General features: G+C 40.7%; 2 protein-coding genes and 1 non-coding gene across 7 annotated transcripts in view; 2 read left to right on the forward strand and 1 right to left on the reverse strand.

Annotated features, from left to right (window-relative positions):
• Positions 1-6015, reverse strand: part of LOC144662273 (uncharacterized) — a 7055-nt gene extending 1040 nt beyond the window's left edge. The window contains exons 1-3 of one of the 4 annotated variants that reach the window (XM_078523048.1): positions 5889-6015; positions 3148-3335; positions 1-1281 (exon numbers count right to left, since the gene is read on the reverse strand). The exon at positions 1-1281 is cut by the window's left edge and continues 1040 nt beyond it. In XM_078523048.1, the coding sequence (XP_078379174.1) occupies positions 1-1281; positions 3148-3322 (1456 nt within the window). In that variant the 5' untranslated portion in view covers positions 3323-3335; positions 5889-6015. Of the gene's footprint in view, positions 1282-3147; positions 3336-5649; positions 5860-5888 lie in introns of those variants that run through there. The other 3 variants (XM_078523050.1, XM_078523049.1, XM_078523047.1) reach the window with 3 other exon arrangements.
• Positions 6016-11964: 5949 nt separating this feature from the next.
• LOC144661998 (uncharacterized) lies at positions 11965-19756 on the forward strand. 2 transcript variants are annotated; one of them, XM_078522731.1, is made up of 2 exons: positions 11965-12393; positions 15803-19756. In XM_078522731.1, exon 2 carries the CDS (start codon positions 15975-15977, stop codon positions 19719-19721), a length of 3747 nt encoding a protein of 1248 aa, XP_078378857.1. In that variant the 5' UTR covers positions 11965-12393; positions 15803-15974; the 3' UTR covers positions 19722-19756. The 2 variants fall into 2 exon arrangements, with proteins under 2 accessions (XP_078378857.1, XP_078378858.1); XM_078522732.1 differs by lacking the exon at positions 11965-12393 and adding an exon at positions 14357-15282.
• Positions 12673-12744, forward strand: Trnae-cuc (transfer RNA glutamic acid (anticodon CUC)). The gene has a single exon. It is a non-coding gene; the product is annotated as a tRNA-Glu (tRNA).
• Positions 19757-25914: the final 6158 nt, after the last annotated feature.

Below are 25914 nucleotides of genomic sequence, written 5' to 3' on the forward strand. Positions count from 1 at the left end.
GCAAAGAATCATGATCGAAAGCACAACCATCGCTGTCAGAGGCTGTTTTATTGGTCATCAGCTTTCTTTGGACTGGCTTGACTGTCTTGATGACTTCATGGATGTCTTTTCGCTCAAGAGGTTTGTTACGACCGTTTGGGACCTGGTCACGGACTTGAGGAACACGTGACTTCAACGCAAAGCTACTGTTGTCATGAGTTAAGTCAATGATTATTGGCTCGGTTTCTGTTAAGGTGTTACTTCCGGGTTTACATCTGGTTTCGGAAGTGATGGTGTTAATTTCTTTCTCCACACAGTCTTGAAAACGTGATTTGCGAGTGTCACGTGACTCATCGATCGTGTCTCTTGCATCCTTGCTGCAACAGCTGCTGATTGGAGGATGGCTTTGATATGGTTTCCAAGTCTCATTCGCATCTTTAATCTCGCTTGGTGCCTGAAAAACGTGAAATCCATTTACATCATGGCCAATACAATGTTTCTTGCATTTTCCTTGCGAATAATGGTCATGTTCTGATGGACTTGCGGTTTTTCTTTTAATCTGGCAACGATCAGCTGATCCCAATTCTGAATGTACGCCATAAGCACTAGACGAATCGCAGGAGATAGCAGGTCCAGTTTTTGGGTTAACTCCTTCATGACTAGACGATGGGACTAGAGGAAGCTTTCCGTCAAAACTTTTATCTCCACAAAGGTACTCTCCATACATTTCCTCTCTCAGTTTTGTTGGTGTCGATTCTTGGTGAACGCCGTACATTTCCCTAGTGTCACAACAGTATGGTCTGTTAAGGTGGTTTGCTTTTTGACTGGTACGTGGAACTAAATGCTCGAGGGAGGGAGGATTTCCATTGAATTCCTTATCTTGACTAGCAATTCCTTTTATACTAGTGTTTGTGGAATAGGGACACTGGCTCTTTCTGGCATTCATTATTCCATGGCTAGTCGAGGATGAGATGAATTCTGGGAAACAAGGCATTGGACCATTTCTTGTATCACTGCAGCCGTTTTTATTTAATCCATTTCCGTGGACTGCAGGGAACCCAGATGGACGTCTTCCATCACAACATGGTAATTCTGTGGCGTTCCTGACACAAGACGTTGTGTGCTCATCGGAGGTCACGGTTGCGGAATCTTTTGGATTCGTTGCGTATACGAATGAACATGAAGATGAAACACAGCAAAAACGGCTGTTCCAATATGCGTATTCTTCTCTGGTTAAAAACGGCCGAAGGAAAAAGTTATCAGCAGATTTGAAGCTTGCCATTTCAGTTGTAAATGAAGCCACTAAAAAAATTAAGCAAAAGGAACAATTTAGTTATTCTTTAATTAAAAGCTTTACATGCCACGAAAGCATTTCAACTTCCGCCAGCCGATATGTGCAACGCTTTTAGTTTCTGCTGGTCATGCTAGAAGTCATGCGAATGTCATTGCTATTTAAGGAGGTTCTGTCACGCAAAACTAGTACTTAGATCTGTCTGCACTGAGAAGAAAACATCAAATAGAAAAGAAACATAGATCATGATGGTAAAAAAGACTAAAACGCTTTGGCATAATTAACGTATTTTTAACTTGATTGATTTCGGGCTGCCAAAATTAATATTAACATATATATGACAAAGTTAATGGGTTCTTGGTTCAGACGAACAATATCTATGAAAACATTGTTTCACCAGACTCTGGAGCAATATTATTTGTTTGTTTTGAATTTTAAGTCTTATTGGTATTCATTTTTCATTCGTAGCTTGTAAACTTAAGTAGGAAGACTAAAAATAACAAAACATCTCGCCAATTTAAAGGTTGCTGGTTGATAGAGATCAAACGAAACAATCAAAACTAAACAACAGAAAAGTTTAGTTATCGGAGAAGGCACAGTGTATATACTAGTTATGCAACGCTTTCGAGTGGTATACTATGGAATATCCCACGAGTCACTTGTATTTTCTCGGTATACACACGAGCCTTTAGGCGAGTGTGTATGCCAAGAAAATATAAGTGACAAGTGGGATATTCCATAGTATACCACGAGAAAGTGTTGTGTAACTATTTTATACCATGCCATAGAAAATACGCTTACTAAATTTCGTCGAGAATACAGTCGCAGCGCACTATGGGAAGGTTGGGTTGAATACCGTCGAATATACAACGGCTTTCCTGTATTCTGATTGGCTGTATTTTCTATGTCATGGTATAAATGGCTATATACACACTTTTTCATTTTGAAGTTTGAAAAGCTTTTAAGCTTTATACCTGGTTCTATTTCGAGCACTTGACGGCGAAAACACAGCAATAAACGTCAAGGACCTATTCTTTAAAATGGCGCCAACAGCGCCCAGAGTGCGTCGCATTTATTGTTTTGTTATACAATTGCTTAAATCACTTCTACATTGCACACATTTTTTGTTTTTCTTTTCATATTGATTTCGTAAAAGTGCTCATTATAATAGTAAGAAAACTCATGTAAATCTATCCTTTAGTTTTATTAGGGAAGGGAAAGTTAAACTTTCGTTTTAATTTTGCTGCACACAACCCAATCGGAAACTCTATCTACTGTCCTGCAATCCTACGATATATCAAATCTCTCTATTAAATATTCTAAGACAACATAAATAGTTTGGGCAAAATGACTGTCTGCTGATAACTCTGTATTTTTTCCACCCAAGTGTTGTAAAACTTTGACTAAAAGTAAAACAGTTTTAAACTATGTGGAAAAGAGAGTAAGCCAATATCAAGTCAAAAATTGCGCGCCAAGTGACTCAAGTCTGATTCTCGCCGCAGTTGTTTCAACAAATTGTTCTCAGAACTGTTCAGAATCAACGGCCTTTTGCCAATTAAACACACTGGGTGAAAAGAAGGACACCATTAACGGTAAGGTGATAAGAAGTCTAAGCTGAAACAGTTTATTTCTAAGACTTGAACAATCAAGATGAGAACCTTTGCTCGACCATTGCACAATATCACAGTCTGATATGCTCCCGAAGCGGGCTAAAATTGCACAATTAATTTTACAGTTAACTGTTCTGTCAATTTAATAGTGTCAAGTTGAGGTATGAAATGAGTTACGTATTCGGATTTTTTCTATAGGCAAACATGAGTGAAATTAAATATGTATGAATATACACAAGTGCAAATAAAGTACTCTTATCAACTTACAATAACGACTTTGTTTCTGGACTGCACTGGGCACGTGCCCGCCTTCCCCATTAGCGCGAGCAAGGTTTTCACTTGAAGCTGTGAAACTCCATGAAGCATCACAGCGTCTTGGATGAAATCTATCACAGCCGCAGTAGGACTGAGAAAAAGATGGACTGATCTTGTTTTGAATCATCTTCGGCACCACCCTGGAAGATAGATCAAGCGAACTCATTTAATCTCTGTTTACCTTTTCACCCCACTAATGGGCGGATCCAAGTTAAATGAACTTTCCAAAGCACCAAGTATAAATAATCATATCGCATAAATTTCAAAATGTGCCTCAATCAGTGGTACCCATCAAGAAGCCTCCAGCCTGTTGGGGGGGGGGGGGGGGGGGGGGACAGGGACACACCCAAGCAGGCATTTTGGGATTGGGTTTTGCCCCCTTCAAAAGAAAATATGTCATTTTTTAAATTTTTTTCCACACCATAGAGCAAAACAGGAACTTATTTCAGCAGAAAATTGTCAAAATCTATATCTATTTCAGACCAAAACGGTTAGACCAAACCTATACCGTTTTGTGCCGCACATACCTTTAGCCTTATAAAATGGGGTCCAACCCCCTCGTATTGAAACCTCAGGGCTAATTACCTAATGCAAGTTCAGTTAGTCACTTGCTCTCCCAGTCGACGCGCATGACTGGCATAGACGAAACAAAAAAAAAGTTGTAATCTACGCTCAACACGGAACCTTTTGCACTGCGTTTCAAAAATACGCAATTTATCACACTCCGTCTATGTCGAATTGAAAGAACTAAGTAGCTTATCCACAGAATAGAAAAAGTAATAGTATGCGACCATCCTTCTGTTGGACGAGGTTTTAAAACTTTCTTAGCGCTTAATTACCTCAGCTAATTCATTATCATGATCGGTGTCACGTCGTTAATTATTTTAATTAGCAAGCTTGGGAGGGTCTTTAATTATGAAGCTATTATATTCATGTTTTTATCCACCCTCCACGGTTTTCACTCCTTTCGTCTGCCCTTAAGTTATAAATAAATTTTGGCAGCTGTCAAAAAAGATTTACCCTTTTAAAACTATTTTTAGTCAATAAAATCTAGATTTTCTCTCCTCAGTAGTGCCCCCCTCACAAAAAATTCGCAGGAATTCTCGGCGCGTCATTTTGTTAAATATCATGAGTTGTTTCTTTGACTACAGATTTTTTTGCTGTTGTAAACACCCTTGACAGCCTTGTAGAAAAAAATCTGGTCGGCGCGTGTTGACACTCGCTAGATCTGAACAAAAACAATCGATCGCAAAAATGTAGCAAGCATACTCGGTGCATCATTTTAAAATCATTTTTTTTTAACTACAGAGTTTTTCACTGTTATAAATGGCTTTGTAAACTTTGTTTAAGCGGAGATTTAATTCTTGCTGCGACTTTTTAGTTAAAGATCGGAAGATAAAATCTGGTCGGCGCGTGTGATTCGACCAGCTGAATTGGACCGGCTGGATTTAACAAAAAAATTCCGCTCACAAAAATATTGCAAGCATAAACTGGCGCATCGATTCAATCTAAATCGTGAATTGTTTTATTAACTATAGAGGTTTTGCTTTTTTAAACGTCTTCGTCAACTTGTAGAAGCGGAAGTTTTTAAAAACCTTGTGAGATTATGCTAGCTATTGTATGTCGAAGCTTTGTCGGCCCGCGAAACAAACAAAACCTTTCGTTGTATTCTTTCGCCGTCATAACCAACGTGATTTCGAAGAATGCCGTTGCCTCATTCTTCCAAACTATCAGTCAACTTATTTCGAAACTAGAAAGCTACAGCTCGTTCAGACTTATACATCGCTTCTGAGCAATCGAGTCAGTTTCGAGTCGGCTTCGAAAACCGGTTTTCACGAATACGCCAGTCGTTAGGCTCATAAATATGCACGAACCCCACCTGAGTGGGGTTCGTGCATATGTAATGAATTACACCTTTTGTCCGTCCCGATGGGGGGACGAGAGTGGACGTAGAGAGAATGGACCGACTCCCACAATCAGACTGGCACTCCCGACGACCCGGGGAGAGAACACGCTGAGGTGGACCAGACAGAGGGGGAGACGAAGGGGGGGGGCCCGACGTGCGACGATGCAGATCGGCGTGACCGCCCCGGAGCACAGTGGGGAGGCCAAGTAGCAAAACATATTACGTGGAACCATTGTGAGTATATGTATATGTGTTGGGTGCCAAGTGCTTCAAACTTGACAACTGTATTCCTGAAGGGGTAGGGCTAGGGATATCAGTTTAGAGAAACATTTTCGTCTATCTCACGGTCACTTTCTTGTATGGATTTCACTTAAGGCCGGGTGGCATTTTACTTTCAGGCTATATTAAAGATCGGAGTCAGTATTAAGTTATGATCCAAACTTGGAATCGAATGCGGTGAATGCGGACAGTAAAGAAACTTCTACTTAACGGTGAACTGAACGGAAAACCGCAACGCAAAAGAATTTGATGAAAGCTTTCGTCATTACCTGTTTCTACTCACGAAATTGATCGTATCAACTTCCAGCAGCATCTTGAGATGCCCTTATTGAGCACAACAGAGTGAGTGCGCAAAAACAGATCATGTACCGTAGCTTAACTGATGCGAATCACTTTAAATACTCACCGAGTTGTTCTACCAAGGTTTGAACTGAATATACTGTTGATAACATGATCTTACTAACAACTGCAAGTGTGTGAAAACTCACTTAAAATAAAAAAAGCTCACCTTCTAAAACAAGAACTTTAACCCCGTATCAGCGACTCATTAACTGCAGTGATCAGAAACTGAATGAGCTATTTACAGCGATGCTCGCCCTACCGTTACACTCTAACAAAAGTGCCTTTTTATTGTATGACATCAGTTTTGATAACTTTTAGTGGGTTTTGTTTGACGAACCAATCAAAATCATACCAGTGTAGGGGGCACAGTGAACACGACAGATGGCGGGAAATAACCTAATTATAACTCTCAACACGATCACGTACGTTTTAGACTGTGATTGGTTAAATCAAAGAACCCAATATAGAATTGTAAACAACATCGCGTGCTGCTGAAGGGCCGGTATCCGACCCCGTTTCAGTTGTACATTACTTCCTTGTTCACGTTCACGACCAAGTTTACGACCAAGCACAGGCAAACAACGGGAAATACTTAAACGAAGTTTATTTGGCGTGTACGCGCGAGTATTAACATAACCCAGTGACCGATTATTAGAAAACTCGCGCAATCTTATTGCCCACACAGCTTACTACTATCGATCGAAAGTAGGCTCTTGGAGCGCGCGCGGCATTGTGTCAGGCATTGAGGTCGAAAAGTATTAAACAAAACCCTCAATAAGTCATTCTTATCGATGTTTTATGTTAAACAGGTTAATAAAACCGCTCGCTCTCGGTTTCAGCTATTGACTTTGATAGATGGCTCGGGACTTCGCCCCTGAGACGCCAACTTACAGCCGACAGAGACCTATTATAAAGTTCGCAGTCTAATTGCTAAATGAATATGCATGCGTGAGTTTGGAGAGCACGAGAGATGCGTAGGAGCATAGCCGAGAGCAACTCTTACTTCGCAATAGCCTGTTCCAGGTTTTCGGTACTTGGGGAAGAGGGAAAAACGGGGGCGAGCGAGGAAAAAACGACGAGTGCTCTTCAAACTTCCATGTACATCAATAACACGATAGATCATGATAAGCGCGAACATCTAAATTCAGTGCATGGTTTAACAGCGGCCATGTACTTGGAATTGATGTATTGAGGACACAATTCTTGACGATCCATAAATTGCTTCTCATAAGCGGAAGATAATGAAGACTTGGCTAATTAACGCTAGGGACCGAACGCTTTGTCAATTCGTACCATTCGTACTTAACGGTGGAAGCCAACAAGTCGGTCCGTTCAGGATCCGTCACCTGCATTACGGTGCGGACAAAATATTTTAACGGACTCGCTAGGAAAGCAATCCAAATAAACACGGAAGAAAACATTTACAGACGCGAGCTAAGCAGAGAACTAAAAATAAATATGCGAGAGGAAACCTGGAAACGAGGAACTCGAACATTGCTAGATTAACTTGAGATTTTTTTACAGCACTGTACCTTCCATCACGGTTGAAAAATTTTTCCCACAGCTTTCAATTGGTTTTTAAGCTTCTTAGCCAATCATAAAGATTTAAATCGTACGTGCAATTTATCCGTGAATGGCTAGTTTTCACTTCTTAACTTTGGAACTGTCACGCAACGTAACGCAACGCCTCTTTCAGGTTCACTTTCACTTCCAACTTAATAGTAAGGTCACACAAAAGTTATCATTAATCTCTTTTGTTGAAGTCTCCTTTGTTGAGTACCCTTTCACTAAATTGGGAGCACAATCCATTATCAAAATAATCAGAATACAAACCGGCTCTTTATCAATCGATTTTCAAGCAGTTTGTATAACTCCGTTCTAACAATGAAACCGCTCCACATTTTTACCGAGTTTTGATCACAGTGGTTGCCGTAGTGTAGTGGTTATCACGTCCGCGTAAAACAATGAGTGCATCGAGGACCGCCATTTTGGAATATGGATTGAACTGGCCGACCGAAGGTCGCAGGTTCGAGCCCTACCGGAAACATTTTCTTTTACCTTCTGACATGTTTTCTTTTCTTTCTTGTTTTTCAGGCATAAACTGGCAAAGAAACAGTCAATAATAATAATAAAAAAAATTGCTCTTTCCCGAATTTTTTTTTACCAAACAGTACTAGTATTTGGTCAAAAATTTAAAGGCAAAATCGAACGGTCTGCCTCCGCTTATGTTAGCTGTTGTAACCTCTGTAGACTGCGAGAAGTTTCTCTTTTTCGCTAAAAAATCCGTTGAGCGAACGCGAAAACAGCGTGCGATATCGAGCGAAGCTCCAACGTCGTGCGGCGAAGGGCGCCAGACCGAGCGAAAAAAAAGGAAAGTTGTCGAAAAAAAAGGGCAAAAAAGGACAGTTTTCGAAAAAAGGACAGCTTTCGATGTTCTACAAACGGAAGGTTTCTAAAGCAAATACAGAACATTATTCAAATTAAAAATTTACCCAAACTAGCCCGGCAGATTTCTGCATACATCAGTGAAAAATTAATTCACAGCATCACGCAAATTAATTCCAAAGTCATTGCACAACCACTATAAACGGTGGGCTTTGTACTTTTTCTTTACTTTACGAGTTTACAGCCTTCACAGAACAAAGAAAACATCTGTTTTGTCTTGTGTGTTGTCAGTGAGACAAAAAACAATTAAACCGAAGGAAATTGAAAAACCTAGATGATTTGGAGCTGTCTGTCATTTTAATTAACCAACTGCAGAGAGGAGGCAAAAACTGATACACTCTTTATTTTTTTATAAGCTTAAGAACGCGTTAAATTTAGCTGAGCTTGAGGAAGTTCGGTTCTTATTTTAGCCCATACATTTTCTTAAATTCTCAAACGTCAGCCTCCGTCAACGTTCTTAATAAAAATGGTTCTTATATAAAAAAAGAGTGTACATCATCTGTACCGTATTTATTCGATTAAACGCCTCCCTCAGATAAACACCGCCCTCATGCGTCAAATAAACGCCGTACATTAGGGAAGAAATATTAATAAACGCCGCCCTCGAATAAACGCCGCATTATGATGCGGCATTTCTTACAATTATAGAGTCAAAAAGCAAATGCAGTAGTAATCAAGTTTAACCAAGCCTCAAAAGAATCTCCTATTGCAATGATAATTGTAAAAATGTATTAAGATATTGAAAATGTGTTTTTCGACAAGCACTAAAACATTTTTCTGTTTTTGAAATTCAAATGTTCAGTTACCATACTAGTGTTACAAGGAATAACTTGAATTTTAAATAATCGCCGCCCTCGAATAAACGCCGCACTCAAATCGCGAAATAAACGCCGCGGCGTTTAATCGAATTAATTAGCGCGTCAAACCAGGCCTATCACATTAATTTTTGAGTCTATGCTTGCGTGCGCTTTGCGCATGCGCATTAGACTTTGTTTTGAAAAGCTGTTAGCATCCCAGGGAATGGTTCGGGATCGATATCGTTCGCTGTATGTAGAAAACATGATAGTGGAAGACTCCGACGGACACGCGAAGTCTCAGCCAATCAGCGACACTTGTTCCCACGCATAGTTCTCCGTCACATCTTGACAGGACGTATTTCGACATGTTTCTTCTTTTATCAGTTAGTCTAGAAGACGGAGAATTACGCGACGCGCGACAAATTAAAAAATAGAAACTCCCGTTGTGACATTCAGTGATCAAAAAAAGATGTACAGGATGTATCAAGACGCGACTAAATTGCGTTTGCCGCGAGCATTCCCGGCGCCGCGCTGCGACTCGAGACAAGTTCCAGTATCAAAATGATGTGGAGTGAACCACAGTCTTCGCTCTGGAGCCGAGCCTAGTTTCCAGCGTTGAAGGAATGAGTGAGTTTACCGAGGCTCATGTGCACGTACGAGTACTTGTGCAATCTGTTCAGAGTAAAATGGAGTCCCCTTTTTGAACATGTTCGTCACGCTCTTCAATTTCACGGACAAGATCATCAACTCCTTCTGTGTCTTTGACTGTTTCTTTTCATCCAATCTCCCGAGCCCCTAGCTGCTGCAACTCCCGAACACAAACCTCACCAAACCGGCACGACGTCTGATCCTATGCCATACGGCATTAGACTCATGTCACCCTTGGTGACCTATTTTTTAAAAAAGGTGGGGGATAGTTTTGACGGCTACATCGATAAGCGTTGTCCAGGAAAGTAAATATAACAAAATTGATGCTTGACGGCCTGAAAATGATGCAAAAGTGAGTCTTGCCATCTGGTCAAGTTTATCTGTGAAAGTAGCTCAATTATATCCCTCGTAAAACATTTCACGTCAAAATAGAACTTCAGTGCCGAGTTTCGTGAAAACTTTTTCCCCCTTCAAATCAAGTTTATTTATACACAAAGATTGTACAAAATCTTCGCATCGCGCTTCGCTGACAAAACAGTCATACTTTTAAATTTTCAAATATTATATTATGGTAATTTACAGCCGGTTCTTAGAGGTATTATTTCTAAAATTAGGTTCTCTTGAAATTTTAGATCAACAAATCACATGATCTGTTCAAAGTCCAGTAAGCCTTCACTGAACTTTGTCCTCGAACTTATGTCGCCCTCGGCCTGATGGAACTGGTCCAAAGGCCAATGTCCAAAATTTGGCTAGCACATTCGCGGACGTAATTGCAAGTTCTTTCTAATAAACTAATAAAAATATTGCAATCAGATTTCTTCACCTTTTTAAAATAATATCATTTTTTTTTCGAAAACGATAGGTGTCTATCTTACTTGAAAGCAATTCAGTATTGATAGACTGGGCTAGGTGTTTGATCCCGAGTTTTTAATACTCGGTCTTTTCTGACCTTTTCTCAGTTTTTGGCTTACCATGCAGTATTTGTTATACTCTATATTATAGGGGTCTTGTTTTGCTTCAAGTTTTTAAGTACGTTCAAAGTCTGTCTAATCTAGCCTCAGTTCGTTGAAGTAGAAATGAAGTAAAATTGTGCACATTCAGTTAACTACGAATCGCTCATCTCTCTCATCCTTATTTCTACACTGCGTTTTAGTTACACGAACTGCATTAAGATGGACACCGGATAGTGGAAGAAGGAAGAAAGGACGTCCACGGGAGACTTGGAGGAGGACGATCGAGGGAATGAAAACAGCAGGGAAGACGTGGAAAGAACTTGAGAAGGTAGCCATGGAAAGGGAGCAATGGAAATCTCTGGTCTCAGCCTTATGTGCCTCCTAGGCGCGAAGAGGATTATGTTGTTATGTTTTAGTTACTACTACATCTTCGCGTGTACAAAACTGGATAAACAGAGCTTTCAAGCTCCACAGACTTTGATACTTAACTTCTTAAAATCACGTGCTCAAGAAAACTTTACCTTGTGATTGACAGCTACTCTTCCCAACGAATACACTTGCGGACGGGTTCCATTGTGTTGCACTACTTTGCGGTTTTACTATATGCTAAACATGTTTGTAAGATAGTTTTGTGACAAAAGAAACCTGTATGATAAAAGCTTCGTTGGACTGTACAGCTGACTATACAGACCTGATACTGAATAGTCGTCAGATGACTTAGAATTTCGAGTCTCTTTTGGTCTATTTCTCCGATCATCAGTACTTCAGTACGGCTACAGAAACGAATTTGGTCAATTTTGAGAGTTTCACGTCAGCTACACGCTCTTTTAATTGAAAATGTTTAGCATATTTACTGGTCTATTTCTTCCGGTAGCTCGTCATGATTCAGTTATCATTTTACTTTGATTTAACAATCAGCCTATAAGCGTTTAGAGCAGACAAGTAGACGTATTGTTATGAACGCTCTCTACAGTTACAATATTGGCTACCTGTCAAGCCACTGAACTCAAACAAAAGAAGCACGTGTCGTGGCCAGGAGAGTCGTAAAGACAGCTGCATTCTTTTTTTTATAAAAGTGCATTGTCAAAATTCATCAGCCTTAGTTAATAGGCAGACCTAAAATCCCGCTAAAATTTAAGCTTTTCGCTCAAAACCGACGGTTTCTCCTTCGACTATCGTAAAACAATGCTTCTTTGTTAGTATCAGTATTACAATACAGTATATCCGCCTGAATTAATTTTTTTTTAAAGAGGTGTTTTCAAACGCGTCTATTCACGAACAGCCTCTCAAGCTGTAACTCACTGCAATCGGAGTTCTTTTATATAAGCCGAAATCACGTGAACAGCTCGTGTTTAGGAAGCGAAAGTAAATAAGACAGCTGTGTATCTAATGAATCATTGTTTTCCGCGCACATTTGTTTGGACAAAGACTTTTCTTAGGTAAACAATTCTTATTACATGCAAAACTGAGTACCGATCAATTATCTTTTGTGTGTGGTCTTCGCCGCCAGTGAAAAGCAAGAATCACCGCGCTCTCAAAGGCCAAAATAGCCGCTAAAGTCTCTGAAGATCTCGCCTCCACTGTCTGAAAAAAAACCCACACACTTCAGACTGATAATATCAATGGAAAACCATTTTGCAATTGCGTCTTGTTTTTGAAGAATCTATTTTAATTAAGCGCTTAAGTACGAAAGCTTTGCATGAGCACTTTTCATATTTTAAAGTCTTTGTGCCGAATAAACGCGGGCCGAAAGAGAAGCGGTGAAGATGGAACGAAAGATCAAAGCGGAACACTGAAATTCGAGAAAATAAGCAGGGCCAAAAACGAGGTAAGTGTATATGTGCACTGATAGGTGTAAGTGACTCCGCTACAAAAATTGACATTGATTTCAAGCGAGTCAAAATCAGCAAAGTCAGTCAGTGAAATAATAAACATGTAGTCAATTGATTCAGAACAAGCCAAGTGATTCGGTGATATGCAATGCGACATTAAATTATAAAGGTAACAAAACTAGGTGATTGGATTGTGCAATGCCATATTACGACGCTGGACGTAAACAGACGTAAATGGCTGAAGTAATAAACTTGGACCCAATTTTGTCGTCAGATCCCATATGGTCTAGTGGTTAGGATCCGGCGCTCTCACCGCCGTGGCCCGGGTTCGATTCCCGGTGTGGGAACGACAATTTTTTTTACTTCCTTTTAAAGACCACTTATTTTCTTTTTGTTGTATTTGATACTTTAAACATATTTCCCTCGCGTTTTTTGTATGTTAAAAATATATATTCATATGTAAAAATATATTACACTTTGAACACGGCGATCGACGCAGGCTACGATCGCACGTGCACAGAAATTTACTACATTCTGAGTAAAAACATCCCGGCTCGGAAGACGATTCTTCAAGGCATATAACTTTGTCGAACCAATAGCTCAGAGGAAGAACCCAGTTTTGTGTAGAATTTTGGTGATATTTTAAGTCAATTTCACAGGTAGCCATTATTTATGTCGTCACACAACGCTTCTGGAACCGAGCGTGACGACCCAAAATAACGGCTGTAAAAGAGAATAACGACAGCAATGATGATCGTCTGAGACATACCGTAAAATTCCGGTTATAAGCCCCCCCCCCCGGTTATAGGCCCATCTACCTGGAAACAAAAAAATACATCCAGTTATAAGCCCCCCCCCCCCCCGAATATAAGCCCCCCTGTGCTGGACGACAGTACTAAACAGGGCTAAATGTTGCCTCATTGTGCGTTTTTAACTAAAAAACGTATTTCGATCAACACTCCTGTGGCTCGTTTCGAAACGTTTTTTTTTATTCCGCTTATAAGCCCTCCCGGATATAAGCCCCCCCACTTATAAGCCCACACAAAACCCCTTACGAAGTTGTATAAGCCCAGGGCTTATAACCGGAGTTTTACGGTATTATACGTCAAGATAAATACAGAAAACTAAGACAAATTATTAAACTTCAGACGAGCCTAACAACCTAAAGCGTACGGAATGCCCCCTCCCTATATTAAAGAGGTACCTTTTTCAGGCTGTAGGTATATAAAGGGGGTAGGGATTTCACGAGTTCCAAAAGGGTATGCCCCGGGGGGGGGGGGTACTCCCTATAATGGCCTATACGTATATACGGCGAGGCTCCGCCCGAAAGGGGTACCTATTTCAGGCTTTAGGTATATAAAAGGGTAGGGATTTCACAAGTTTGGGTATACGAAAGGGTGTGGAAATCTGTAATTTAGGTTTTTGAAAGGGCCTTTATAATTGAAATATTTCGAACAGATGCAATTTATGGCTGTATTACTTTAATTTATTAAGCGCTACTTGAAAATGACAAGAAAACGTCATGTTTTAGTCTATACCATGACTTTCAGGTATATGAAAGGGGTACCTTTTTTCATTAAAAGGTATACGAAAGGGGTACAATTTCTGGCAAAAATGGTATATAAAAGGGTAAGGGGTAAGAGCTTGGGGCGGAGCCTCCCCGTACAAAACGCTTTTGAGTAAAAGCCACTTGTTTTAAAACGCATCTGGATGGGGGGATGTTTCTGATCATGCTATCTATTGGTTAAAATTTTTGACTGTTCACAACTTCTCTATTTTTCAACACAGAAGAACGCGAAAGGCAAGTGCGATCGCGAAAAACCCTCTATTTTCTTGTATTTTTTCTTTGATCGTTTCAACGCGGGAAAAGAATCGCGAGAGAACTGGACGCCAGCACAAAACGGGAGGCGGGTCGAGGGGAGGGGGGGGGAGCTTCGCTCTCTTCCCCTCTTCTCCCACCCCGTCGTTTTTCCCGATCGCACTTGCCTTTCGCGTTCTTTTGTGTTGAAAAATAGAGAGGTTGTGAACAGTAAAAAATTTTAACCAATAGATAGTATCAGATACATCCCCCTCCAGATGCGTTTTAAAACAAGTGGCTTTGATCGTACGCGATCGCCGACCTCAATAAACGTTTTCTAGTAATATTGATAGCAATACGACTGTTCACAGGGTTATTGTAAACTTTGGCGGGTGGGAAAAAATTAAAATTGGTTCCTTTATGTAACAAAGACAAAAAGATCAGAAGCATATAGGTCGTCGTATTTTATGTAGGAAGCCGTATCATACGTTTAATCACAGTATTAAGGGCGTCAAGATAAATTCAATAAACTCCTCTGTTTTGTTTTGTGCACGGCATTGTGTCATTATTCCGCTCTATCAATACTAGTACTTTGTTCGAAAAGTCAACTCGCTGTTTCCTCCATACAGTTAATGGGACTTGAAATGCTATAACATGAAAGAACACATCACTTCCAACACCTCCAAATTTGTCTTTTCACGATCTTCAATAAGATTGTCTAGTATATTTAACAATTATTCTTCGAGCGCGCGTTGGATATGAGAAGGTATCGCAATATACCATTGCTAGTTTTTAATAAATATACATATACTCCATTCACTCCATTGACTCGTAGTTGCATGCGCGGGAAATACTTCCACCTGTTTTCACCTGCTCTCTTGGGTCGCCTTTCTAGTGTTTTCAAGCTCTCAACAAACAACGCTTTTAGTTCAGCGCTAATCCGCTTCAATGACTTCTTTTACCTTTGCTCTCAGCTAATTAACAATTCTTACTTAAGCTATGACTCAACCTCCTCATATATCCCTCATTGGTTCTGTCCAGTGTAAGATTCACCTCACATGACCTCAAGCTGTGAGATATTGCTTCCGTAAGTGTTATGTGATTTACTTGGGTGACTTCCTGAATGAGAATCCATAAGAACTCAATAATTATAAAACGCACGGTACTAACAGGAAGTAACAGGACAACTCACAAGACGAACCTTACTGGCTTTACAGTACCACCGTTATTAAACAAAAGAAAGACTGTCTGGCTTACGAGTTGTGCGGATATTAAAATTTATCATATTGTGGAGAAACGACATCTGTGTATAACGATCCTAAGGACTGGCGGTACAGTCAACTCTCACCTTGCGGACACCCCGCTATTGCCGACACTCGCTATCACGGACAAAATCCATATCCCCGGCGGAAGAGGTTTGACTGGAAATGACTCCCGCTATTACGGACACTTAACGACGCCCCGAGCGTGTCCGCTTTAACGAGGGCTGACTGTACTTCTTGATTTACAAGCGCAGTGCCCTATCCCGTGCCAGTAAAAGATAATAAATCGTAAAAATCGCAAAAAAGTTTTCTCTAATGAGCGCTTTTGTCCATTTTATTCCACAGAGTCAATGCCTCTTAAAGTGATTTCAAGGCGATTCTCAGTTCGTCCTCTGCTTCTATCTTCGATGGCACAAGTATTGCTTTCTTCTAAGCGCATGCAATTGTTATCTTTGGTATAAACGTGCAGGGGAGTAGAGAGTGAAAGAGGACTGGTACTGGTGACACCCACAGCAAAATGCAAACGCAGCAAAACAAAGAGCTGCCTGCTTTTTTGTTTCCAAGTAATATCGTTAAAAATGAAGAAACCCTTTCCACGTGCACCGTGAAACAAGAACATGGTTCAACAGAGGAAACGTGTCATTTTGCATCACCCGTGTTTGGTTCCACAGTCAAACGCCCCTTGATTGACAGCCCACAGGAGGCGACCACGCCCCATGTAAAGCGTATCAAGCAGGAAAAGAATGATCCATCCTTCTGTGAGGATAAAGAAAGAATTTTTCTTTCAAGTAAAACGAGTCTGCAGAATATCGTGAATGAAGTGGTTTATTCATTTGAAAACGATAATTACGAAAATATCACTTCGTTTCTGGGGGACAATAGCCCGTATTTCGACAACGCGAATAGTCCGAATAGGCCTTCATCAGCCCAAGCAGACACAGTAGTTTTTGAACGTAAAGAAAGGCACTCAAATGGCTCGGTTCACATTGCTGTAGATGCGAATGAAGTTAAAACTAGGTATGAAAGTCTTGAAGCATTGTCGACCTCCGTTGATAAACGCAACGGAGAAACATCAGTGCTCTCCATTGCGGACCAAGTTCAGGTTGAAACAACAAAGCCAATTCTAAGGACTATAAAAAGTCTAGACTCCGGAACAAGCGAAGGATTTGCATATGACCATAACTTCTTTCCTAAACTTGTCGGCGTTCACTCGATCTCAACGCCTTCGTCAAGTTCACCAATAGTAGAATCGCATCATGATTTCCAACAGACAACAAGTTCACCACCAGCGCTCGAGATACATTGTCAAAATCAAAATATTGACTCTGTTAATGTGGAAGAAGCCCCCAATATTTATGAAGTAGATCCGAGGACCTCGTCCCCTGCGAATCAAATTCCAAGGAACTCCCCTATTCAGTCTCCGACAAATTTCCAATCAGGAAAACAATACGATCTTTTATTTACCTTTACCCAAGACGATGGTAAGAGCGACATGTTTCTGGTGATAAAAGATAAAGTGTTTGCTGTAAGGCGTTATCAACATAAAGGAGAGTCATACTTGATTCATACCGATAACACGGGAAAGACTTCGATTTTAGCCAAAGCTCCAAGAGAAGGAAACACCGGATCTCAAGAAAATGGCAGGACAAGTGTAGATACTGGTCCGCAGAGGGTTTTAGATAAGCCAGATGGAACAACAAATGTTTCATCGATCGCTACAGAGCAATCAACACATCCTTCTTATCAAAGAATCACCACGCGTAACCCTACGCAGTCAGAAATTAGAAGCACGAAAGTGCAAAATACTTTCGTCCACACGTCTGATGTTACAAATGCTCGAGAGCGGACTGCGCCTGCAACATTAGGTCAGCCCCAAACTGCATACGGTGACATGCGTATACAGAGGAGGCAGCTGGCAAACCAGACAAATGTTCTAAGAGCAGAATCATCCGGGCACAGACAAAGGCCACCGGTACCTGCTGGTCAGCAGGGTTTTCCTTCACAAGCGCACGCCGATAGGCACCGAGTGGTTGCTAACGGTACACTACAGAATTCAACTGCAATTCCGATCAACGTACGTTCTCAGGCCCCCAGTGGTGCGAATACCTCTTCGAACATTATGAGCAATCAACAGTTTATCGTGGATCGAGGCTTAGTAGATATAAATCAACCGAGGAATAATACTACGAATGTAATAAGTCAACAACAATATACGAACACCACAGCACAAATTCCATACAGTGAAAATAACACAGTTATTTCTGGTCGGCAATGTGACTTTAGTAGAGAAACAATCGACGTAGACAACTCAAATAGACCTGCGTTTCCTGGTCTCGGTAGCAGAAGTGCATTGGCAACAAATGCCAATAGAATTGCACAGAGAAGAAAGTTGATGAAGTATATCGCCCATCAAATGGCATCGAGTGAAAAACCGGTCTTGACAAGAAGCGATTCCTCAGAACTTACAAACGTAGTTAACACAAGGCCTCAGGGATTGGGGAGGCAAACTAACAACGAAAATGTTACAAATGATGTACTTAATAGGACCGCATCAATTAACAGATGTCAAGAGATGGCTAGACCACTTCAGCAACTTCCATGTACCGTCGCTTCTGTGGGGCCAAAAATTGCGCATGCCGATGGGTATAGCACTAGCAGCAGAATTGTTGCCAGTGTAGGTAATAACTTAGGTATGGACGATGTTGGACAGCGGTATCATCCAAATCAAAGTGTGGTTCAAAATAGCGGTGTTGTACACTCACAGCCTCATTCTGATGCGGCACAACGCAACGTTAATCTTTTACAAGGTGGTTTGCTTTCAAATGGAGAAGCTCAGGGCAGTGACAAAGTATTGCAAATAATCGAGTCGTGGAAACGGCATCAGCAAACGATTGCCTCGAACAATACTCAATTTCGGCAGTTAAGAGAGCTTTTAACCAGAGTTGACGGTTCCGCCCAAAACACTCATTCTGTGCAAAGAGAAAGAACGGCGACCCAACATTCTCAAGTAACGCAACCTTCAACTGTTGCAAGCGCGACTCCAGTAATTTCTCAAATATCATACGGAGTAATCAGTCGGTCAACAGATGGGGAGAACGTCAGCCCGAAGAGAACTGCGACTGCACTCGTTATCGATCAGCGGCACTCCGTTTACGTTGATGCGACTGATTCAGTCATAGACGAAGAAAGCAGGTCCGAAAATGCTGGCCAGCAGTTTTCACACAGCGGAAACACGGTTTCCGGACTGCATTCAAATCAGTCTGGAAATGTTGCAGTTTCGTTCCCAATCTCTTCAGCTGCTACGGTTAACGGTTGGTCGCAGGAGACTGGACGACCTGTGAACAGTAACATAACTTCTAGTCAGCAACTCCGCTTTTGCAGCGTTGTGCCACAAAATTCGGCGCCAATTTCGCCCAGTTACCCTAGTTTAGCAACTGGTTTCTCAGGTCAACGATTTTACAGCCTCAACTTGCAGCCACGAACTGTTCCAAAAATTGACAAACGATGTGTTGCCAACAATACGTTAAATCCGATTCACACTCCCGTAGATCACATTCCAGAGAGTTCACCACAAGAATGGCGTTTCGTGCCCCCGTTTGTGAGTGGTCAGAAGAGCGGCATTAATGGAGCAACAGTCCGAGGCAATTCCGAGATTGATAAACACTGCCAGGCTACCAAGCCATGCGAAGTTACTAGATTAGGCGAGGTTGCTAAGCCTTGCGAGGCTGCTAAGCTTGGCGAGGTTTCTAAGTCATGTGTGGTCGGTAAGACAAATCATCTTGACAAAGATGGAACAAAAGATGTTATTGAAATAATAGATTCACCCCCTACACGAGATTCTATTCCAGACTCTTCTCGTGATACTGAAAATAACGAAAAAGACAAGACCGTCAACGATCAGCAGGGTTGTATCAATGAAGGACCATCAAAGAGCATCACAGAGCTCGTCAAGCTGTGCCAGGCTGTCAAAAATGAAACGGACGATGAAGTCGAAATAATGAATCCATCGTTAAAACCAGATTCGGTCGATCACAAAAATGTCAACAAAGATAGTTTAAACCAACAGTTGGAAGACGACGAACAGTCTCGGATCAATGCACTGAAAGCTGAACTAATCAAGAAAATTAAAAACACTAACGAGAGAATAGCGGAAGAGAAGATTGACTGGAAGAAGAAATATCTTAACAGACTGAAAATAGCGCTCACAAAGAAACTGGATAAACTTCCTGGTGTCATTGATGTTACTGTTATCGATGACGACTGATGACGATGTAAAATAAAACAAGAAATAAAAATTGGCGCCCGCGTCAGTACTGAGCTATCCCGATTATGTCTACCCCAGCGGCAGTTTAAAGTCTGCATACGAGCCTAGTGGCTCATCAGGCCGGAGCATATTCTGGTTTCCGTAGCATGAAGCGACTAGCTAGGAGTATTTCTATTTCCCCTAGATGGGATGCTAGTCTAGCGCAGAGTTATCCCCCAGCATTAAATTCGCCGGTACCCATTCAGTATACACCTTGGTGGAGTGGGAGACACTATGAGAGTTAAGTATCTTGCCCAAGAAAACAACACAATGAGACCCCGATAAGGGCTCGAAACCGGGCCGCTCGATCCGGAGTCCAATCGGCTATAAACCATGAGGCCACCGAGCCTCCCATAACCACTTTAAAATTCTCTCAAACTTTCAAACAGATTGTTTGCATAAGGATATGAAACAGAAAACGGTCGTTTTCTATTGATTTGTTTTGTTTGGTTCCTCTAAGACTTCGCCTGTACACATTTATACTCCTGGGTGGGGAGAGGCTCTTGCCTAAGAACATGACACAGTGTTCATTACTGGCCTAAACCCAGACCGCTATATTCATAGCACTGGCTGCACTGCCCGCAAAGTAGAAGGCCACTGCCTCTTCTACTTGAACATATACAAGAAAATTGAATCTTATACTCCCTTGTCTTCCTTTTATTCCAATTTCTTTGTTTCGGACCGGTAACCTTCCCCAGTATCAAGTCAGAATTTTAACATAGCGCGTTGTTCCGGTGCTATTCCGTCTCTTGAACAAAGAAGTAGCGCTTTATGTCATTTAATAAAATATGCATTATCTTATAAGAAAATCGATTTATCAAGTGTTAAGGCACTTTAAAGCTCTCATCTAATCGCGTAAATTTTGGTCAAAGAACTTCTAGTACCTGCTTGCCACCAGCAATGTTTAAAATGTATAAAATATGGCGATTTTGTACAAATTCAAACAAATAATTGCTTCTACTCTCTTAAATAATTCCTTTAACCAAAGAACTACAGAAAATTATAATCTTCATCTAAAAAAATATATGTACTACCGATCTCGATACGAAATGGTCCAATTGCTGGCCCAACTATTAACTACCATTTCCCTTCTCTCCCGCGCTTCATTCTCACGCACGCTTTGCTCGCCGATTCTCTTGCTTCTTTTTGCGTTGAAAAATAGAGAGGCTGTGGACACCCCTTGCGCACCCCGTTTTGCACTAGCGTCCAGTTCTCTCGCCGTTCTTTCCCTGTGCTCATCGATCGGAAAACAAATACGAAAAAATAGAGGGATGTGAACAGTCTACTTCTGTAACCGAGAGGCCATGTGCATGATGAGGATATCTTGCCGCTAGGGATGACCCGCCGCGTGACCCGTGCGCTGTTGTTTTCAAAACGGCTCAATGAACTGAACAGCGCACGACTTTTTTCTGTTGTTGTCGGCGAAGAAGCTTGCTAAATATTTTAAAGATACTCTGAAGATTAATTTGCCCAAAGAAAATGGCATAACTCGTGATTAGAGGAGAATATGCAATACCACGCATATCAGTTAATATTGTATTGGCAGTAAAATACCGGATTTATTGCTCAGCAACTGATAAGTCACACCAGCATGTTACACCTGTCCAATGGTATTTTAGGCAGGTGCTATGTTAACGATGCTTTAACAGAGTGTAACCCTTAATGTCTAGCATCGTCGTCTTTGTTTGTAGTCGTAGTAGAAGCAGACCACGACGTGTGGTCTGCTGTGTTTTTTTTTTTCACGATGTGTGTTTTACATTAAATTTCTTAGCCGTCCTCTCCAAAACACAACGTGAAATGACCCAGTTCTGCGTATTGTGAAGAACGCAACCACGACGGCCGATGCTTCGTATTCTGTATTCTTGTAGAAACATAACTTTATTTTTCACTTAGCGTCGCTGCCGTTCTTAGTAGTTGTGGTGGTGGTGGTGGAAGTGATAGAAGAAACTTATCAAGCCTAGTGGCTCATAAACCCTGGCGTTTGACTTCGGTTCCTGTAGTATGAGATGGCTAGGAGTATCAGCCCCTTCCCTCTCTCTGGATGGGATGCTAGTCCATCACAGGCTACTCCCCAGCATTCTGTCAGGTTGCCCTGGGTGCATGGCCATGGAGAGAGACACCGTGAGGGTAAAATGAAGTCTTATCCAAGAAGATCGGTCAATCACAGTGATCGGTCGTTTAACGTAGTTGGTTATAACGATAAGTGCAGCTCCAGCAAACAATATTTTATTAAGGTCTAATGACTTTGATCGGAGTTTTGAGTTTCCACTTGAATAATGAAGATCATCCACGTGGTTTGAATAATGAATTAGAAATCAACTTTACTTAATTTTGGTTTTTGCCTAAAGCTAGAAAGCTGTTGGGCGGCCAGTGAAAAACATTTTAAGAAACATAACATTGATATGGGAATCCTGACTTGCATGATAAGAAACAGATTCCGCTCTAGTCCCAGCCCATCTGGGATATAAAGGACATTGAGATGTTCTCCAAGGAAGTGACCTCGTGCTCAGCTTAACAAGTATTTGACCTGGCGAGTGGCACAAAAGCGGGACAGACTAGTGTTCATTTGGGTCATAGGTCTGATAAAACCCGATTTCTGATTTGCAGTTATAGTGATTCAGCCATCCTACTGAAAAGCGGCATGTTTTGAAATAACCTGACACTGGCCTCGGACAAATCCTTCTTACGTTTGAGCGCAACAAATTTTAGTATTTTTGTTCACATATATTCGCTCTATCGCGCAAATCTTTGCGCACACGTAGGGAATCTTGAACATCTTAGGACAGGCATTTTCAATCTACGAGATATGTTTTTGCATATTTCCATAATATCTTCGACTAAGTATTCGGTTAAGCATCGAAAATCTTCGGAATCATTCGCAAGACCTCGTTAAGTCTTCCTGTGCATGAATGCTCAGTTATTCTAGTAAGGCTCAATACGTCTCAACATCAGGTCTGTCAGGTTATTGCCTTTAACCCTATTCAGACCGAGGGGGGGGGGGGGGGGGGGTTTGAGGCCCGTGCTGACTTTGAACGCCTATTACTTTTTCAAGTTTCAACCAAACCCTGCCAAACTTTGTGAGTTTATCTAAAATTCATCTGGAAATAATTTGGTAGGATAGGATGTTGTGTCAGGAAATTGACATCACCATGGCAACGGCATTTTGATGGGCATGTTTTCCCAAATTTTTAATTTTCTTGTTTCTATTAATGAGAATTAACTTAAATGCAATTAATTTTTACCTTTTTACAGTTTTTAAGCACAGTTTTATTGATTTTGTGTACTTTGCAGTATTTTTCGGTGGTTTTCTGGCATTTTGGAAAAATTTTTGAAATCCAAGATGGCGGCTGTTTTGAAATAATGATGTAATTGTCACGTGATGTGACTTCATCATCCCACGTGACGAATACCAAAAGAAAGATGTTTGGGCATACTATACATCCTATAAGTTTCATTGTGATTGCTTAAATATTCTGGAAGTTACATAGCCCCCCCCCCCCCCCCCACATACACTTACTGTGGAGTAAAGTGTTATATTTAGCTTGATTTTCGTTACATTTACAGTTTGCACAACAATTAGCATTGTTATTATTTTTGGTGTCAATGAACCGCGCTGATACCTGCAGAGTTAAAAGACCATTTACATAACAATTTAAGCACCTAAACAACATGACCATGAACAAGAACAATGGAACTGAGATTGGCTACCATCAAACAACACAACAGCCGATCAGAGTGGACCAATCAAAGAACTGTTTCTATTTGTAACTATGAGGATCGAATCACCAATCACCAATCACCAGAGGTCTACAACTGGTGATACAAAACCAAAACCCATTATCAGCAGTAACTGATTTGAAAGTGTAATCGTAGCTTTAGTTTGTTAAAACATAAGTCTCGTAAATATTGTAAGCATAGTTAATGTGAGTTCCGCGTCTTAATTTTTTTGTAATATTATATACATTTATTTATGTAAGTATTAGTATGTTTGTGTTGTAAATAAAATAAAGGAAAAAAAAAAAAAAAAAGATTTGAACGTTATAAGCGATCTACACAGTGGGAGCAGGGGTGGTGCAGTGGTGAGAGCGCTCGCCTCCTACCAATGTGGCCCGGGTTCGATTCCCGGACCCGGCGTCATATGTAGGTTGAGATGTTGTTGGTTATCGCCTTGCTCCGAGGGTTTTTTCCGGGTTCTCCGGGTTTCCTCCCTCCACAAAAAGCAACACTTCTAAATTCCAACTCGATCTGGAGACAGTAGATGAAGAGCTACTCTTTGGAAATGCCACTGCAAATTCCCTTTTATACATATTTTTACATTATAGAAACTTAATCTTGTGACAAAAGAAAACTGCGAAACAAACAAAAACAGCCTTAAGTTCTTCAAACCACGTTGAACAACTACAAGTTCCACCGTCACATCCTTTACAGTTCATTCTGTTCATTTGTCTTGTCTTTAATTAAAAGGAGTAAATATGTAATTTAATAAGCGATGACATATAAGATCCGCAGCTATACACCCATCTTTTAAAAGACTGTGTTTCAAAGTCATCCATTGTATAATCACAACGGTAAGAAAGGTTTTTGTTTACTTACCAATTAACTCCGACCCGATGTTGAGCTGATTTAGTTTTTAATTTGTCGTTTTGGTAAATATCGGTCTTATTAACTTGTCATTTTCTTGTCACCTCCGTGACTCACGTAAAAGACAGTGGATAATATTTGGCACTCTCGGCTCGCAGCTGTTTAAAGACGGCCTTAATCTTGCTTTTATATTCATAAAAAGTGCACGCAAGCGATCGAGAAATACGAAGAGAGCGACTAAAAAATAAGGCAGCCTATCCATTTTTTATGACCCACCTGCCGCTAGAAAAAGGTAAAGAGAAAACAGGTATTCATCTATGTTTTGAATAAGTGGAAAGACGAAAGTTGCTCTAATATAAGATTATACGTAGTGGTGCTTTGAACAAATCAACGTAACCAGGAGATGCTATAATTATCATCGTTGTATGAAAACCAATTTTTTAAAATTCCACTCAAAATATTCTCCAAGGTTTTCATTACTTAACTAAGAGGACACTCTTTGTTCATCAGGGACACAAGGGTAAACTACCAACCTGATAACGAAATTTAATAGCAAAATCTTTTAGCTATATAAATGGTCTGAATAACGAAATCAACTTACTTAAAATGCTCTTTGTCTAAAGTTAAAAAACTACGGTGCCATGTATATGAATCACATTTTAGAGAAACATAACATTGATATAGGAATCTCAAATTGGAACATAAGGGACAGATCCTCTAGTCCCAGCAGCAGAAATTTATTTTAAGCTTAGCTTAACAAATATCTGATCTGGCACAACAACGATTGACTAGTTTTCATTTGGGTGGTAGGCATTTACAACTGAGTGATCTAGCCCAATTTCTAATGTTTGTAACAGCTGCACGCTTTGAAACAGTCAACAACTCGGACATAACGAGAAGCGATGATAACACCAAATCGTCTTTAAGTAAATAGCATGACATATGGAGCGCAATAATGTTTATTTCTTCATTTTCACTCTTACACGAATCTACAGCCAGTAGCATCACGGCTAAACTGACCAATCAACTTCAACGGACCAGACTTTAAACATCCTCGCCTGACAACAACTTTTCACTTCACTCTGAAGATGACTTCCGCTCAGGTTGTCGAAACGTTACTCTCATTTGGACAATCACACTAAACGACCTACTGATACTCCTGGATTCTAACCATTTAATATATCATGTTCACTCTATCGTACAAACCTTTGCGACACATGTAGGAAATCTTTCAACATGTTCGGACAGTCATTTTCTGTAGTGCGGAATACCGTGACTATTGAGGATCTTTGAAACAGTTTTCGGTTAAGTATCGGTAATCTTCGGAAATATTCGGACGACTTCGTTAAGACATCCAGTGCATGGATGCTCAGTAATTTTTTGGAAGACTTCAGGTGAACTAAAACAATACGATTCAACGTCAGGTTATTGCCTTTAACTCACATTACATTTACTGTACGTGGAGTAGAAGTATTACATTTAGCTTGATTTTCGTTACATTTACAGTTTGCACAACAACTAGCATTGTTATTACTTGTAATGTCAATGAACCACGCTGATACCCGCAGAGTTA

This window comes from Oculina patagonica, chromosome 8, assembly GCF_052425735.1.
Source record: "Oculina patagonica isolate OP01 chromosome 8, crgOcupat, whole genome shotgun sequence".
NCBI lineage: Eukaryota > Metazoa > Cnidaria > Anthozoa > Scleractinia > Oculinidae > Oculina > Oculina patagonica.

Bases quoted from the DNA above. Each gene is read 5' to 3' on its own strand.
- LOC144661998 (XM_078522731.1), top strand. From the start codon at position 15,975: ATGCAAACGCAGCAAAACAAAGAGCTGCCTGCTTTTTTGTTTCCAAGT.